This window comes from Oryza glaberrima, chromosome 6 (genome assembly GCF_000147395.1).
Source record: "Oryza glaberrima chromosome 6, OglaRS2, whole genome shotgun sequence".
NCBI classification, from domain to species: Eukaryota; Viridiplantae; Streptophyta; class Magnoliopsida; order Poales; family Poaceae; genus Oryza; species Oryza glaberrima.
Window position 1 is genome coordinate 20,746,080 of NC_068331.1, and position 15,777 is coordinate 20,761,856.

The following is a 15,777-nucleotide window of genomic DNA, read 5'->3' on the forward strand; positions in this document are numbered from 1 at the left end:
TAACTAAGTTAGGAGTTAGGATGAACTATAAAGATTTATAAGATATTATAAAAAAAGATGAAAAATGACATATTGAAATATTATGTGAATTATATAAGATGATGACTTAACATGCTTGCATTTAAAAAGCTATAAAATTTAATAAATTATAAAATTATAGATAAAATAACATGTTTACACGATGTTTAAATATAATAATTGTTAGTGGATGATGATGTGGCATCTTTATACGTTAAGTTTTAGATTTAGTGGATATGCACTTCTTGACAGGTATCCCATGTGCATATAGGTTTTTCGTACTAATAGCTTGTTGATGGTAAAACTATATATCGTAATAACATATCAGTAATTAGTACTACTATGTTTTGGTGGCAAGATATAATGATCTAATTAGAGCTTTTGAGTAAGGTCGATTAGGCAATAATGCGCTGGTTATCTGAAGTTCATAGTGGATTAGTTATGAAATACTGCACATGACTTTTGATATATTGCGTTTTTTCATTGGCAACATGTTCAGTTCTCAAGATCTTTGGTTGTATATTTGGTAAGATTAATGCATGTTTGGCTATGAGATGAAGAACTAGGTATCTAGCAGAAACTGCAGTTTCTTTTCTTTTGGAAGAAACTGAAACCAGCAGTTAAGTCTGCGAATTGTTCACTCGCAAATCTACCGTAGCTTTTCATCGAATCCCTCTTCATTGTGTTGTTGCTGATTGTTACAAAGCTTAATTCTGTTGCATATGCTTAAGCTTCTACGGAGAGCTTCAGATATGATCAGAAAACTATTGATCAAGGAACTTGTGGTTCAATGTTACTAATGTTTCTCTCTTACAGCAGGCACATCTACTTATCTGACGCTCAATTGCTGCTTCCAGTCACCAGAGTAACACTTGTCACGGATGAGGTGGCGGTGGTGCTCCGTGAATGCGTAGAGCTCGTTCGAGAATTCGTACGAAATAAGGTTTACATCCTCTATCATTACTAATAACCATTATAAACACTGACGTGTGAAGCAATGGGAGAGTGGGAGTCATCTATCAGGGACTGGCTGGCTCAGGGAAGGGGAAATCGGTGCAGATCGTGCAGAAAACACTGCTTGTGTTAGTCGGTTAGTGGTCCAACTGCAACTTGCAAGATGATGTAAAATCCGACAAATCTGCTGGGTCGTAGAAATGATGGGTGGTCCTTTTATTTTTGTCTTCTAATGATTCTCGATCTTCTGGGTTCATTCACTATTGTTCTTGTTTGTTTCATCAAGACCAAGTGGCAGGATCACTGCATTTCAGCTAACAGGGTGAAATAACTCGGTTTTTGTGCAGGGCCTATCTATGGGCAATTACAATGTAGGCATCGTTTAGATTAAAAAAAATTTGGCCAAAAATTACATCAAACAAGACACATGCATAGAGCATTAAATGTGGAAAAAAATCCAATTGTATAGTTTGCATGTAAATTACGAGATGAATCTTTTGAGTCTAATTACACTATGATTTGACAATGTGATACTACAATAAATATTTACTAATGACAGATTAATTAGGCTTAATAAATTCGTCTCGTAGTTTACAGGCGTAATCTGTAATTTGCTTTATTATTAGTCTACGTTTAATACTTCAAATGTGTATCCATATACATCAAAAACTTTACAACCAAATAACTAAACACACCCGTAATAAAAAACCCGGTAACAAGCAATAAATACACCGTTGCTATAAGGTAATAAGCATCGTGGGAAGAGGTAATAACAAAAAGCGGATCTTTGTGCTATTACTAGCAACAAGCAAATAAAGCATATTATTTATAGTGTTTCTACTCACTAGAGAGACTGAAGTTAGAGGATTTTATTTTCAATAGTGCCTCGCCTTGTTTACCACCCTATCCATAACACATAATGGATTTGGCACAAACTTAGTAACTACCCTGATTATGGGACCTATACTACTATCGATGTGGGTAAGATACAATGTTGGTGCCCTAACACCTGAAACATACCGTAGCAAAAACGACAACTCTACCTAATACTCCCTCCGTTTTAATGTATAACACCGTTAACTTTTTTACTAAACGTTTGACCATTTATCTTATTAAAAAAATTTATATAATTAATATGACTTGATTTATCATCAAATATTTTTAAGCATGATATAAATATTTTTATATTTGCACGAAAAATTTAACTAGGACGAATGGTCAAACGTTTCATATATCCTTCAATTTCTTTCTTTGAGAGGTCCTACGGATAACGTGCGAACATATCATCGTTTCACCCCTTCTTAATGAATATTGACACTATAAATATTAAAGCTCTAATATTATATTTAACGTGTTGGTTTCCTTTGAAAGTGTAGTTGCTTATGTTAAAAGAGAGTCCACGTTAGTTACAACTAGCTAATTATTAATTTCGAATTTTAAAAATAGATTAATAAAATACTAAACTGACAGTCTAAGCTTGATATTTTTGCCACCATATTTATTAAGGGAAAATTTGAACCATGCCACATAAATTTTGCAAAATTTGTGATATGCCATCCTGACCCACATGTCATTGACTCATATGGGTCCTATATGTTATTGAGATACAGGTGGCATATCTCAAAATTTGCAAAATTAGGGTGGCATGGTTCCAACAAACCCTATTAATTACTAATTTCTGATTTATTAAATAAGAGTCCATATCATTTTCAATGGCATGATCTTTCTTGGGCGTAAAGTGTGGCATGATTTATTTAACATGGACCCTCAAGAGGATCTACGGTCATGATAATACATTCAATCAAACAATGGAGGGATGTTAACGTTCCTAAAAAGTGCCCAATTAGCGCATATATATATACTAGCAAAGGTGCCCGTGCGTTGCAACGGGAAGTGTACAGAACAAAAAAATTGAGAAAAAGTTAAGAAAAATTTACATTATGTAATTAATTAAAATAAGCAAAGGTGCCCGTGCGTTGCAACAAAAAGTGTACATAAAAAAATTGAGAAAAAGTTAAGAAAACTTTACATTATGTAATTAATTAAAATATTTAGTATTTTTAAATAGGTAGGTGTATAATTAAATCAATTTACAAGTAAAGCAAGTGTGAAAAATAAAATGACATGGTTAAATTTAATTTTATTAAATTTTCCATGATTAGTTACACTCTTTGGAATTTTATTGGAATTATAAGAGCTTAATTGCTAATTTTTAATAATAAAAAAGCAATTAACAATTATTTAATTGGAAAAAAAAATCAAAATCCTCCTTTCTATGATTGGGCCGAATATAGAAAATGTTATATTCCCTTCCTTTTATTCTATGTGTCTAGCCTGTTTTCTTCTCCATTGAAGTCCATTTTACGTCCTCCATTCGGTGGCCTGAATTGACTAACATACAGCACTAGCTCCAATTATAATCATCTTCTTAATGGACCTAGATACCCCTCTAAGCTAATTACCGAAAATGTTTTTGGCGTTACGGGGTGGAGGGATATTAAAAGCAAAAAAACACACATCTCCAAACAAACTGAGCGACATGACACTAAAAAAAAGATGTTGGATTGTCTCTTGCACATAGCAGAAAGAACAATGTTTGTCCCCCCCCCCCCCCCCCCCCCAAATTTCTTTTAGCCAGGTTATCTTTCGTTAGAATTACTTTCTTGTGAAGAAACCACGTAAAGATCTTGATCTTTAGTGGAATTTTCAAGTCCCCCGGAATTCTCTTTTTATTGAACATTACAGTTCATGGTCGCAGCATACATAGATTTGACGGAAATATGTGATCCCAGTTATAGCTCCGAGTTTTATAAGTTTCCTTTTTTTTTTACTTTTAACAACTGGCTCATTTTCGCATAATATCTCTCCACGAACCAAAGGACTAAAATTCTCCATATTAACACACAAGTTAAGGAAAGGGACTGAACAGCAGTTTTAGAGCAATCAAAGAACTACTTAGCCTCCATCCCATTTTTTTACTTGCTAGTCCCTTTCCTGAACTCAGTTGATGATAGCATTAACTATGATAGCTCTCTTGAAATCCATGCATCTACATTGTCAAACAAATTACTTGCTCCAGACAAACAAAAAAATATTGTCACCTTGACTCCTCACCTAGCACATGCATACACCACATTACATGTACGATGTTCAGGTTGCAGAAAATCAGAGGGAGCAAAAGAATAATCAACATCACATAAACATCTTTGTTGACCAAGTTTGCTACTCCAGCTAGTAATCCTTCCATCTTTAACAACTTTTAACTGTATATCTGAATATTTTAGGATAGAGATAGTAGTAGATAAACGGATTCATGTTACTACTATCTGTTTCATATTATAAGTGGTTTGACTTTTTTTCTAGTTAATTTATTTTAAAAAAATTGATCAAATTTATAAAATAATATATAGTACACAAAACAAACATATTATCAAAAATATATTCAATATCCAATGTCAAATTTAATGAAATTAATTTTTTATAAATTTGATCAAACATAATAAAGTTTGGTTAGAGAAAAAAGTTAAATAATTTATAATATAAAAGGGAGCGAGATCTACCACATCATGCATCAGTGCATTACTACTAGAAAAAAACTGAGATCCCCAGATCCTGACAGCATATCACAATAAAACACGTGCAGTGTTCGTGTCCTGCACTCATCTTTGTCACGGTCCAGTCATTCACCGGAGTTGTTGGGAAGAATCCATCTCGCGGGACCCTGCTGGTGCTGGCTGATCCTCAACTTGTCACTTATTTTGTACTACCATCGCTTGTTTGCTTGTACTTTGGCTAATTGTCCTGAGCGCATGCCTGCCTCCAGTGGAGCAGCTAGCTAGATATTTGGAGTTGTGAATAATTGTAATTGTGATAGTAACAATTGTCTAACAAATGTATATTCTCTGAGGGCATTAACATATATATGAATCTTGGGTATATATGTGTCTATAGGCTACAATCATGGATCTTGGTTCCTTCCCTTTTGGACGAGGATCTCGCAAAAATTTACTCTTATCATAATACTTTTTGAAAGATAAACTTGATTATTTTGATATATCTGAGCTGTTTATATTTGTGGTCAAAATTACTCCCCTCACTCTAAAATATAAGTATATCTGGGATTAAAAATTTATCTAAAATATAAAACATCTTAGTGACGTACATACACTTATGTTCCCGGGATCACAGCATGTATATAATTTCCAGTAATTTTGATTATGGGTTTCACACTTGAGCCCTCTAGAGTACTACTTTCTCCCCAGCCACCTATTATTTCATTTATTTCAAAATATAACTATATTTAGCTAGGAATCATCCTATTCTTCAGTCACCCCTTATTAATTAGGTGTGTCATATTCTTTCTGCTTTAGGCCGAGTCTAGTTTTATATTTTTTCTTTAAACTTTCAACTTTTTTATCACATCAAAACTTTTCTACGCACACAAACTTTTAACTTTTCTGTCATATCGTTCCAATTTCAATCAAACTTCTAATTTTGGTGTGGACTAAACACACCCTTATTCTTGATCTCTGCTACTAGTAAAACCCAATGATTGATCTAGGTAGTTATTTCCTAATCAGATGGTGAATATTTGCCTGTTAATAAACATTCCTGTAGATCTTCTGCATTATTGATACTTTCAATACAAAGTATCCATTTCTGAAACGAAACTAAAGTAGCTACTAATAAAGCGACTTACATTTTTCATTCGAAAGATCAACACTTATCATCTCAAACAACGAACCACATATATTTGATTGTTTTTCCTTGAGTCAATACACACTGCACACGCCATATATTTCTCAAGGCGATGTATATATAAACAATCCAATTCTGACCCTGTTAGCACACGACAAAGGCATGACTTCTGTTTTCCAACACGTACGCCAACGCGCATCCATCCCTGAAAGAAATACAGGCTTGCTGAAGTGATCAGCAAACGCAGCTGTTTTATTAGCTGTACCCCGGCCCCCAATATGTATAGCTAGTTGCCAACTTGGACTCATAAGATTTGGATTTCTAATATCATCATCCTTTTGTATTCTTGTCTGTTGGCTTTACTATCACAATTGCATAGATGAAATACAGGAGCTAAAGATCTGTGCATATCAAATCCTACTGTACTTTTTTTTTCTCCGAAACGCAGTATATAGGCAGACGCTCATATAAAATGTGCACATATACCATGATTAACTTACACACATATCCTACTTTTATAAGTACCTTCAAAAATTAGATCGATATATCTTTAGATTTACGAAGTCACCACAAAAGTCCTGTCATCGACGGGTGATATGAAATACCGTTGTTTCCAAGAGTTATAATCAAATTAAATTCTTTTAAAATCTAGCTCCGATATTGCGCAGCAAAATTCGTTAGTATGTGTACAATGCATAACACAACAATCAGTCAAAGCTTTTGTCTAGTTATATATATTGTACTTTGCCAACTTTACACTAACTAAACACGCATTCATGTGGTAAAAATACACAAATCATATATGCACTCATGTAGTCGGCAAGAAATTAAAGATATAATTCCTCATCAACAATTAGGTTGACAACAGCTCTCAAGTACCCCCCCAACTTGCAGCCGTATTGTGTCTGTATATATGCATGGTATTATCATCTCATTACAAACTTGTGGTATCTTATGCTAATGACATGGGCTGAAAGATAAGTTCACGGATGCAAATGGGATACCCGTCCATGTCGCAAATGATGAGTGTGCCTAGCAGGGGAACAATATAAGGATTTATTATTATTTTTAACCGGATTACTTTTTAATATGAAAAATAAACACCTAAAACTTATAATTTCCAATTCTAAAGTTTTTTTACCACTCCAGAGAGAGAGCAGAATAACACACAACATTTGGCACCAATTGGACTGGCGCAGCAAAAACCTTACCATGCTATGAATTTTTACTTGGCGCGGCAATATTAAATTATAATATAGTTCATTAATAAATATATTTTGTAATTTGTAATAATAGTTAATATTTAAGTAATGATAAGCTAATTGAGTATGTTTTTTCCAGTGAGCCAAAGCGGCCGATTGTAACCGACATATTGAGGGGGTGTTTGGTTTATTTCCTCATTTTGCCACGTCATGCTTTAGCTGTGCGTTTGTTTCGTTGTCACGGTTGTGTCATGTCATATTTTCTTAGTTTTAGATCCTACATATCATACTCTCAATCTTAGAGCAGAGCCCTGTTATTTTTTTTCCAACTAAAGTTGTATGAAAATTTGGATATTTGTGGCACGTTTTTCAAACTGCTAAATGATACATTTCGTGCGCAAACTTTCTATATGGAAGTTGCTCTAAAATATCAAATAAAAATATTTTTCAAGTTTATAATAACTAATACTCAATTAATCATACAGTATGTTAGTACCACCTCGTTTTGCGTAAAACACTTGATCTTCATCCTCGTCTACATGAGTTTTAAACATCACCGTATGCCATACTTATGACCAAACTATTTTCAAGCCGTACTTATGTTTCTCGCCACAATTTACCTACTCTTAATTATGGTATTTTTAGACATCATCCAAATCAACATCCCATGCATGATGAGACTGACGCTGCGCCAGGTGCATCGCAACACCTGACCACGAAATCCCCCCAGCGATTCGTCCACCGCACAACTCCACACCACACGTCAACAAAACCATCAAAAACATCCAGCAGAAGTGAAATCAGCAGCTAGCTAGCGTCTCCACGCATGCTGGAATTAAATGGTGGTGTGATCAATTCAACTAGTATTCATCAAGCAGATAAGGGCAGAAGGCGTAGCTGCAGCTGCACGGCCTGGCGTTGCCAATTGTCGCCGTTAGCAGGCATGGCAGCAGTTTTGGAGATTTATCGATGCTTAAAAGTTCTTCTTTTTATTTAAAAAAAGAAGGAAACTAAACCGACAGAAGAAACTATCAATTACTATATTTCAAAGATATTTATTGTAGATGGAGGCCAATTTGAGATGTTAATGCTATTACTTGATTAATTTCCGAGGCGAAATATCAGAATGGTGTGGTACACTGTTACAGCGGGTGAAATTAGTCTCCCTTTATCTATGTCCTAATGATTTAGTATTAAATTAGAGAGTAAAGTGCATTGGCGGTCCTTAAACTTATAGAATTGTGTCATATTCAACACATGGAGACGTGTCCTTTACTTTTTTTTTCTTCTTTTCTTTTTCTTTCGTTTTCTTCTCATTCTTCACAAAGAAAGGAGAATAAAGGGAAAAAAAGAGAAGAAAAAAAGAAAAATGAAAAAATTTCAATGGGTCCCATTTATCAGTCAAAATTTAAATGAGACTTGGATATTCATTTCGAGAGTTTAGGGACCTAGATGACATACCCATACAACTTTAAGGACCACCCGTACACTTTACTCTAAATTAGATGTGGACATCTCCTCGTATGTATATGTGTGTGTCTATATATATATATATATATATATATATATTATTTTCAGACATTGTCTATACTAAAAAGAATGTAGAGTATGCATGTTGGCCATCCCCCATCTCACCAAAATTGAAGTCTAAAATCAACCTATAAAGTGAGAAAATTATTACAAAATTGAATAGCTAAATTACTATTTATGTTTTATATTTGTCTCTTTTTTTCTCGATATATGACTTGGATTTAGACTCTAATTTTCTGAGAATATTATACTGATGTTATATTTTCTAAAAAAGAATACTATTATCTTCTATTTATATTATTTTATAAGATAAGTAGGGGTATTACAAATACTTTATCCTTTTAGTATGCCATCTTGAAAAAGAGCATATATGTATATATACACCAGCTGAGATAATACAAGATAACACCGACAGTCCAAATGAGAAAACCCATAGTCTTAGGGGGTGTTTGGGAGAGGGGCTAGCTAAACACCCCCTTAAACAAATGCAAAAGGTAGAGAAGAAACAACTTTTTATCCTCCAACAACTTCATTTCTATATCTAGACAGCCAAACCTCCCCCAAAACAGAAACCTAAAAGAAGAAAGGAAACTAAAACGAAACTTTTTTTCAAAAAAACAAACTATATATGAATCTCTTAGAAACTATTCTAAATTCATTTTTGACTTTACAATATTTATCATTCGTTCTACTCTTCAATTATTTATCATTCGTTCTACTCTTAAATAATTATCGTAAATCATTCTGTCATTCAGATATTCTTAGATGCTTTATCCGTTCTGTATTATAAGATATTTTGACTTTTTAAGTAAAAGACTTGGATAAGTCTGTAAGAATAGCAATATTTTTAATAAAAGCATATTATTAAAATATATTCAATGTTATATTTAATGTAATAGTTTGACATAGTAGATATTACTACTTTTTATAAATTTAATTAAATTTAAATAGATTTATAACTATGAAAGATTAAAACGACTTATAATACGGCGATGGAAGAGTAGGAGCAGATGGACGGAGCACCCACCGCTGCGGGCGTGAGGTGTCGCTGTCATCCACAGCCGTAGCTCCACGCCATGGCTGAGTCACTCGCTCGCTCGCCTAGGATAAACCCGTTCATAGTCTCTCTCTCGCTGACGCCCCGGCCCCACCTCCAGCTTCCCCGGGCTATAAATCCACCTCGCCCTTCTTCTTCCTCCTCCTCCTCAGCTCAGGCAGCAGCAGAAAGCAACGCCAAAACGCCATTGCCGTGCTCCTCGACCTGCATGCACCTCTGTTCTTGGCGTTGAGATACATAGAGGCTTGGGGTGGGTGTTTAAGAACTAAGACCGGAGTTAATTAGCACCCCTGTGGCTACCATCGATCTGTCTAAAGAGTGATTAGATCGAGATGACCATCACCATTGAGCAGCCTCACCTTGGTGAGCTCATGATCCTTTTCTCTCTCTCTCTTGATTTCTTGATTCCAGTCCGTGAGGAAGAAAAGGTTCAGCAATGTTCCTGGATGGATGGATGGATCGTGGAACTAATTAAGGTTCTAAGTTCTGACATGGTTCGCTTGCAGATGCTATCGCCGACCGGAAGGTCGCCGGCGGCGGCGGCGGCGACAACGCGGCGGAGCTCGTGCTCGACGGCGGCTTCGTCGTGCCGGACTCCAACGCCTTCGGCAACGCCTTCAGGTCAGCTACATATTCCTGCATAGGAAAAAAACAGAGCATCATGCAAAAACAGAGCAAAACAGAGTGTCAACTATGGTTAAAAATATTATCCCCTCAGAAGAAAAAAGATTTAAAATATTTCTAGTGGATTAGGGAATTTAATTAATCATGTAGTATTTTTTTTAAATATGGTGAAGGTTATTGTTTCTCTTTGCAAAAAACAGAGTGGCCAGCAAGTTTTTTTTTTCAAGTGGACATGTGCAAATAATCATATATTTTGCATATGGAAAGGTCTTCTTTTTTCTCCTTTGCAAAAACAGAGGTTGGTATTACTTACTCCCTTCAAAATAAGCCAACATCGTATTAAAATATGATACATTTTAGTATAACGTTATATTCAGATTCGTTATATTAGAATGATTGGCTTATTTTTTAGGACAGTGCGAGCAGGCTGACAAGACAGACATGATATTTTCGTACGAAATTAGTAAACTAGAACATGGGCACAACTCGAAATGAAAGAGATGTGTGGCCATTCTTGAAACTTGTGGTTGTGCATTCAAATCGTACATACCTCTCTCTCAAGCCACAATACATGTTTGTCCCATTACTTCAAGTTGTCTTTCCATGATTAGCCGTTTGGTTTAGTTTTTCTTGAAACGTCCAAACCCAGGTTTTGTTTTTTTTTTTCAGATAAAACTGGACAAGAAGAAGATGAATTTGACTACTTAAACGTAAACTCAATTTTGCTGACCAAAGTGGCAAGCTACTTATTGGTCAAATAAAATAAAATAAAGACTTTTCTTTTCTTGTACGATTTCAAAGGTTTCTGCGTGTCTATGCACAGTGAATGTCCCACGTGGCATTTCTGTGGCTGCATTAACATGGCCTTTTGCCTATTCCTTTTTTGCACGTTATCATTTTCGCTTCTTCAGGAATTCTGTACTTCAATTTGATGTTTCTTTAAAAAGTCCAACACGTGGACAAATAAAACACTACCTGTGTTCGGAAAAAAAAAACCTTAGAGTCATAATCTAGAAATGAAATCTTTTTCAACGGTGGTAGTAAAAGATATTTCTTAAAAAAAAAAAGGAATTAACCGGAATAATATGGTGATGGTTTTAATCTCCAGGAATTATGAGGCCGAGTCTGAGAGGAAGGAGACGGTGGAGGAGTTCTACCGGGTCAACCACATCAACCAGACATACGATTTCGTAAGTGCAAATTCTGTATCTGATAATCTTTTTTTTAAAAAAATACAGACTCATAATATCCTAAACGACAGGTAAAAAAGAACGGGAGCTTTAATATATGAGATTTACCATTATTTTGGTGCATTGTGACATTGCAGGTGAGGCGGATGCGGGAGGAGTACGGTAGGGTGGACAAGACGGAGATGGGGATCTGGGAGTGCATCGAGCTGCTCAATGAGTTCATCGACGACAGCGACCCGGACCTCGACATGCCGCAGATCGAGCACCTCCTCCAGACCGCCGAGGCCATCCGCAAGGACTTCCCCAACGAGGACTGGCTCCACCTCACTGGCCTCATCCACGGTAAATTAAACTATTTTATAACCGCCACAAAAACCGTCACTGTAATTGCACATCCACCGCGTCGCCGCAATGAATTGATAGGCAGGCCTCACACGATACACCGGGTAGGATTTGTTGGTGTAAGAGCAGGTACAATAGCAGGCTATTAGCCAGCTATAAATATATTTTAATGAGATAAACGATGAGAGAGAAGAGTAGCGGGCTACAGATCTGTAGCCAGCTGCAGCACGGACTTCAAGACGCAATGTGTGTATGACAGGTGATATCATATATTAATAGTATAGTAAGCAACTATTGTATGAATTGGCTATTAGATTAGCTATAGATGAATTGGAGCTAGTAGTGGGCTATACTATTAAACTTGCTCTAAGGTAGTAATAATAGTATATATCTAGGACTCATCCAGTCACTAGCAGGTAGGCCAATAAAGGTGAATAATTAGATATGATGGAGTGATACAGTATCAGTGACGGTTCGTAACAACCTCTTTGGAATTACTCGGCTAAAGGAAGAAAGAAATGAAATGGCAATACAGTGGGGCACACTTGTGACGTGTAACATGTTCTCTTTTCTTTTTCAGATCTGGGCAAGGTGCTGCTGCATCCCAGCTTTGGGGAGCTCCCACAGTGGTCAGTCGTCGGTAAGAAACAAACAACAGAAGCAAACAGCTTATTGCCATCTCACTGAAACTTCTTCAGATTCAGCTAGGAACAATAGCTGAACATCCATCCATCTCTGAATCTGAATGTCTTTGACCTTTCAGGTGACACCTTCCCCGTCGGCTGCGCATTCGACGAATGCAACGTCCACTTCAAGGTAACCAATGAATCATCTAGCAAACTGTTCAAGACAAATCAAAAGCGTAGATGGATCAAGCAGTGAGCTAGTGGTCTAAGACTGAAACTGAAAATATTTTGTCTGAAAATGTGCAGTACTTCAAGGAGAACCCTGACTACCTGAATCCAAAGCTCAACACCAAGTTTGGGGCCTACTCCGAGGGCTGTGGCCTTGACAATGTTCTCATGTCCTGGGGCCATGACGACTACATGTACCTGGTAAAACACACGGTTCATCGTGTCGATTCATCACCAATTGCATACCATGGAGCAGAGAAATCTTCAGTTCTAGTACTGAGGTTATAGTTTTCTCTGAAATGTTGATGTGTTTCTTGTTCTTGTTCATCTCAGGTTGCCAAGGAGAACAAGACCACTCTTCCTTCTGCAGGCTTGTTCATCATCAGATATCATTCATTCTACCGTAAGTGCGCGCGACAGTCTTCTTTTTTTCAATTTTGTCAGAATTACAAGTTTTAAGTAAGTTTTAGCTAAATTTTGCTATCTTTGTCCATGATTCAGCCCTGCACAAGCATGGAGCCTACATGCATCTGATGAACGATGAGGACAAGGAGAACCTCAAATGGCTGCATGTGTTCAAGTAAGCCACCAGATTGATCACCCTGCATCTTAATGTATATAGTATGAAAATGTACTGAACATGAATGGTTTTCTTCTGCAGCAAATACGACCTGTACAGCAAGAGCAATGAGAGGATAGACGTTGAGAAGGTGAAGCCCTACTACATGTCACTCATCGAAAAGGTATGATCGATTTTGCAGCGAATACTGAAGCTTGAAACAGACATCTTTTTGTCCTAAAACCTGAAGAAATGATCTTCTTTTTCTCTCTGAATTCTCTCGCAGTATTTCCCGGCCAAGTTGAGATGGTGAAGAAGAGGGAGAGAACATCAAAAAAATTGGTCGAAATTATCCTGTAATATGATGTAATTGCAGGAGTTCAGTTGGCTGTACAAGTATGTAGTAGTACGTGTACACATTTTGTATGTTAAGAGCAGAATTTGTTGGGAGCCATGCACGTGGAATAAAAGTTGCCGGTGATTGTTCTTTGTAAATGAGCTCTTGTAGGTGGGATCTGAACATGAAATTGCATTCGAAAAGAAGGGTTGAAATTTGCAAAGAGGCGTGCAGATTTTTCGTGTGTACGAGGAAAGATGAGATGAACTGAGCATCTGAGCCATTATCTGGATGGGCCTTTTGGGGTGTGAGGAAATGGGCCTAAGTTAAAGATGGCCTGAGCTGTTTTGATGCCTTCAATTGGCAAGGGGAAAAAGTACACCGAAGGTCCCTTAACTTGTTGTCCAGTTACAAAATCGTCCTCCAATCACAGTACCAGATATATGACATCTTTCAACTTACAAAACCATTTATTTTAGGTCTCTTGGTGCTTTTCACCCTGGTTTTGTCTGATGTGGCAGCTGAGTTGGCGTGGAACCCACGTGGACCCCGCATGTCAGGACGCCACATCATCATCCTCTCTTATTTCTTGTCTTTTTTCTCTTTTCTTTTATTTCTTCAATTCTCCTCTCTTCTCGATGCAGCCGGCGCCAGATGGGGAGAGGCGGTCATCGAGGCCGACGAGGGAGCCCCAGGCTTGGCAGAGGGGGAACGGGCATGGCGCCGGTGGGTTGGGGTGGTCGTAGAAGGGGCACACCGGCGCCGTCCCCTCCCACGGATGTTCCCGCGCCCGACGACGACGACCCGACACCGGAGAACATGGCGGCGGCGACCGGGCTGAGGAAGAAGCTGTCCTGCGTGGCTCCAGCAGCGGCGGCGGCGGCCCCCGCCGCTGGGTCTTGGGCGCCCGACATCATGTGATGGTGAGCGCCGTGTTGGCGGCGGCGGTAGGGATGGACGGGCCGCGCAACTCCACTCCGCCAGCCGCCACTCCTTTCCCCCGGCCACCGTTCCTCTGCCTAGTGGGCGGCGGCCAGCGGGGGAGCCCGCGCACCGCTCCTCCCCCCCACACCCAAGTCTCGACCATCTCCTGCGCCGCGTGGCCATTGTCCGCCGGCAAGAGGTGCCCGGCGCCGTAGACGACGACGTGGGAGAGCGGATCGGAGCGCTGCACGTGCCTGGCGAGCTCCTCACCGATGCGCCACACGGCGCGGTCGACGTCGAGGAAGGTGGCCAGGCCGTCCCACTTCAGCTCCCGCATCCACGCCTCCGTGGACACCACGCCGTCCCTGAGGTCGCGGATGCCCTAGTACAGCAGCACGCGCGTTCCCCGCAGCAGCGCCTCCACCTTCGGCTTCACGCTCTTCATCACGTCCCCGTGCATCGCCACGCCTACCGCGTCGCTGCACTCCTCCCACTCCACATCGCCGCGCGCACCCAGCGCCGCCTTCACCTCCACCCGGTTCACGAACTTCCTCACGGGGCCCGTCTCGTACGGGCGCTGCTTCGCCGCGTCGAACAGCGTCGCCAGGCCAATCGCGTTCTCCAGCAACAACAGCACGAGCTCCCTCGCGTCGGCCCGCCGCCGCGTCGCTCATCGCTGGCCGCTGACGCCCTTCTCCTCCCGCCTGCTGAGTCAGAGAAGGGAGAGAAAGACGAGGAAAGGAGAGAAGAGGGAAGAGAGAGAGAGGAGGTTGAAGTGGTCACGCTGACACGTGGGTCCCACGCTGACTCAGCCACCACGTAGAATAAAACCGGGGTCGAAACCATTGAAGGACCTGTTGTGATCGGTTTTGGTTAGTTAAGGGACGCTGGATATCTGGTTTTGTGGTTGGGGGACGATTTTGTAACTCGATGACAAGTTGAGGGACCTTCGGTGTACTTTTTCCATTGGCAAGGTGACAGCTCTTTTTGGATGGAATAAGTTCACTTTAGGTCTCTTAATTTATTGCAGAGTCTGAAAATCATCCTTGAACCACAATAACAAATATGATACGTCTTTCAACTTCTAAAAGCAGTGCAAATAAGATCTCATTACGGTTTGGATGGTTTCGGATGTTGGTTTCGACTCCTTCAACAAGAGACTTCGTGATAACATCGTCAACCCGAAGGGAGCGGTGCCATCAATGATCGAGAATCTGGTGGCCACCAACACCGAAAACCAAAATGTCAATTTCCTTTTATATATGAATCAAGTAATAGCAAACGAGTAATCACAACTTCACGATCAATTACACATCACTACAGCGCAGAGTCCCAAAGTACTTACCAATCATCTAGAACTGGACATTCCTATGGCTAAGAAAAACACAAAAGACAAGAATCATTTGAGAGTGAAGCAGGCGAGGCTAGCAGATCTATCGGAGGTGCCATAGGCTGGGAGGTGATACCTTGAGGTTGGAGGACGCCGCC

General features: G+C 39.1%; 1 protein-coding gene and 1 pseudogene across 1 annotated transcript; one reads left to right on the plus strand and one right to left on the minus strand.

The window, feature by feature from the left end:
- The first annotated feature begins 9,588 nt into the window (after window positions 1-9,588).
- Window positions 9,589-13,523, plus strand: LOC127777883 (probable inositol oxygenase). Its single transcript, XM_052304503.1, has 11 exons — window positions 9,589-9,822; window positions 9,966-10,080; window positions 11,192-11,273; window positions 11,411-11,615; window positions 12,196-12,255; window positions 12,379-12,431; window positions 12,548-12,670; window positions 12,803-12,872; window positions 12,971-13,049; window positions 13,131-13,212; window positions 13,315-13,523. Exons 1-11 carry the CDS (start codon window positions 9,792-9,794, stop codon window positions 13,339-13,341), a joined length of 927 nt encoding a protein of 308 aa, XP_052160463.1. The 5' UTR covers window positions 9,589-9,791; the 3' UTR covers window positions 13,342-13,523.
- Window positions 13,524-13,725: 202 nt separating this feature from the next.
- Window positions 13,726-15,244, minus strand: LOC127777884 (serine carboxypeptidase-like 50; annotated as a pseudogene).
- Between the last annotated feature and the right edge of the window lie 533 nt (window positions 15,245-15,777).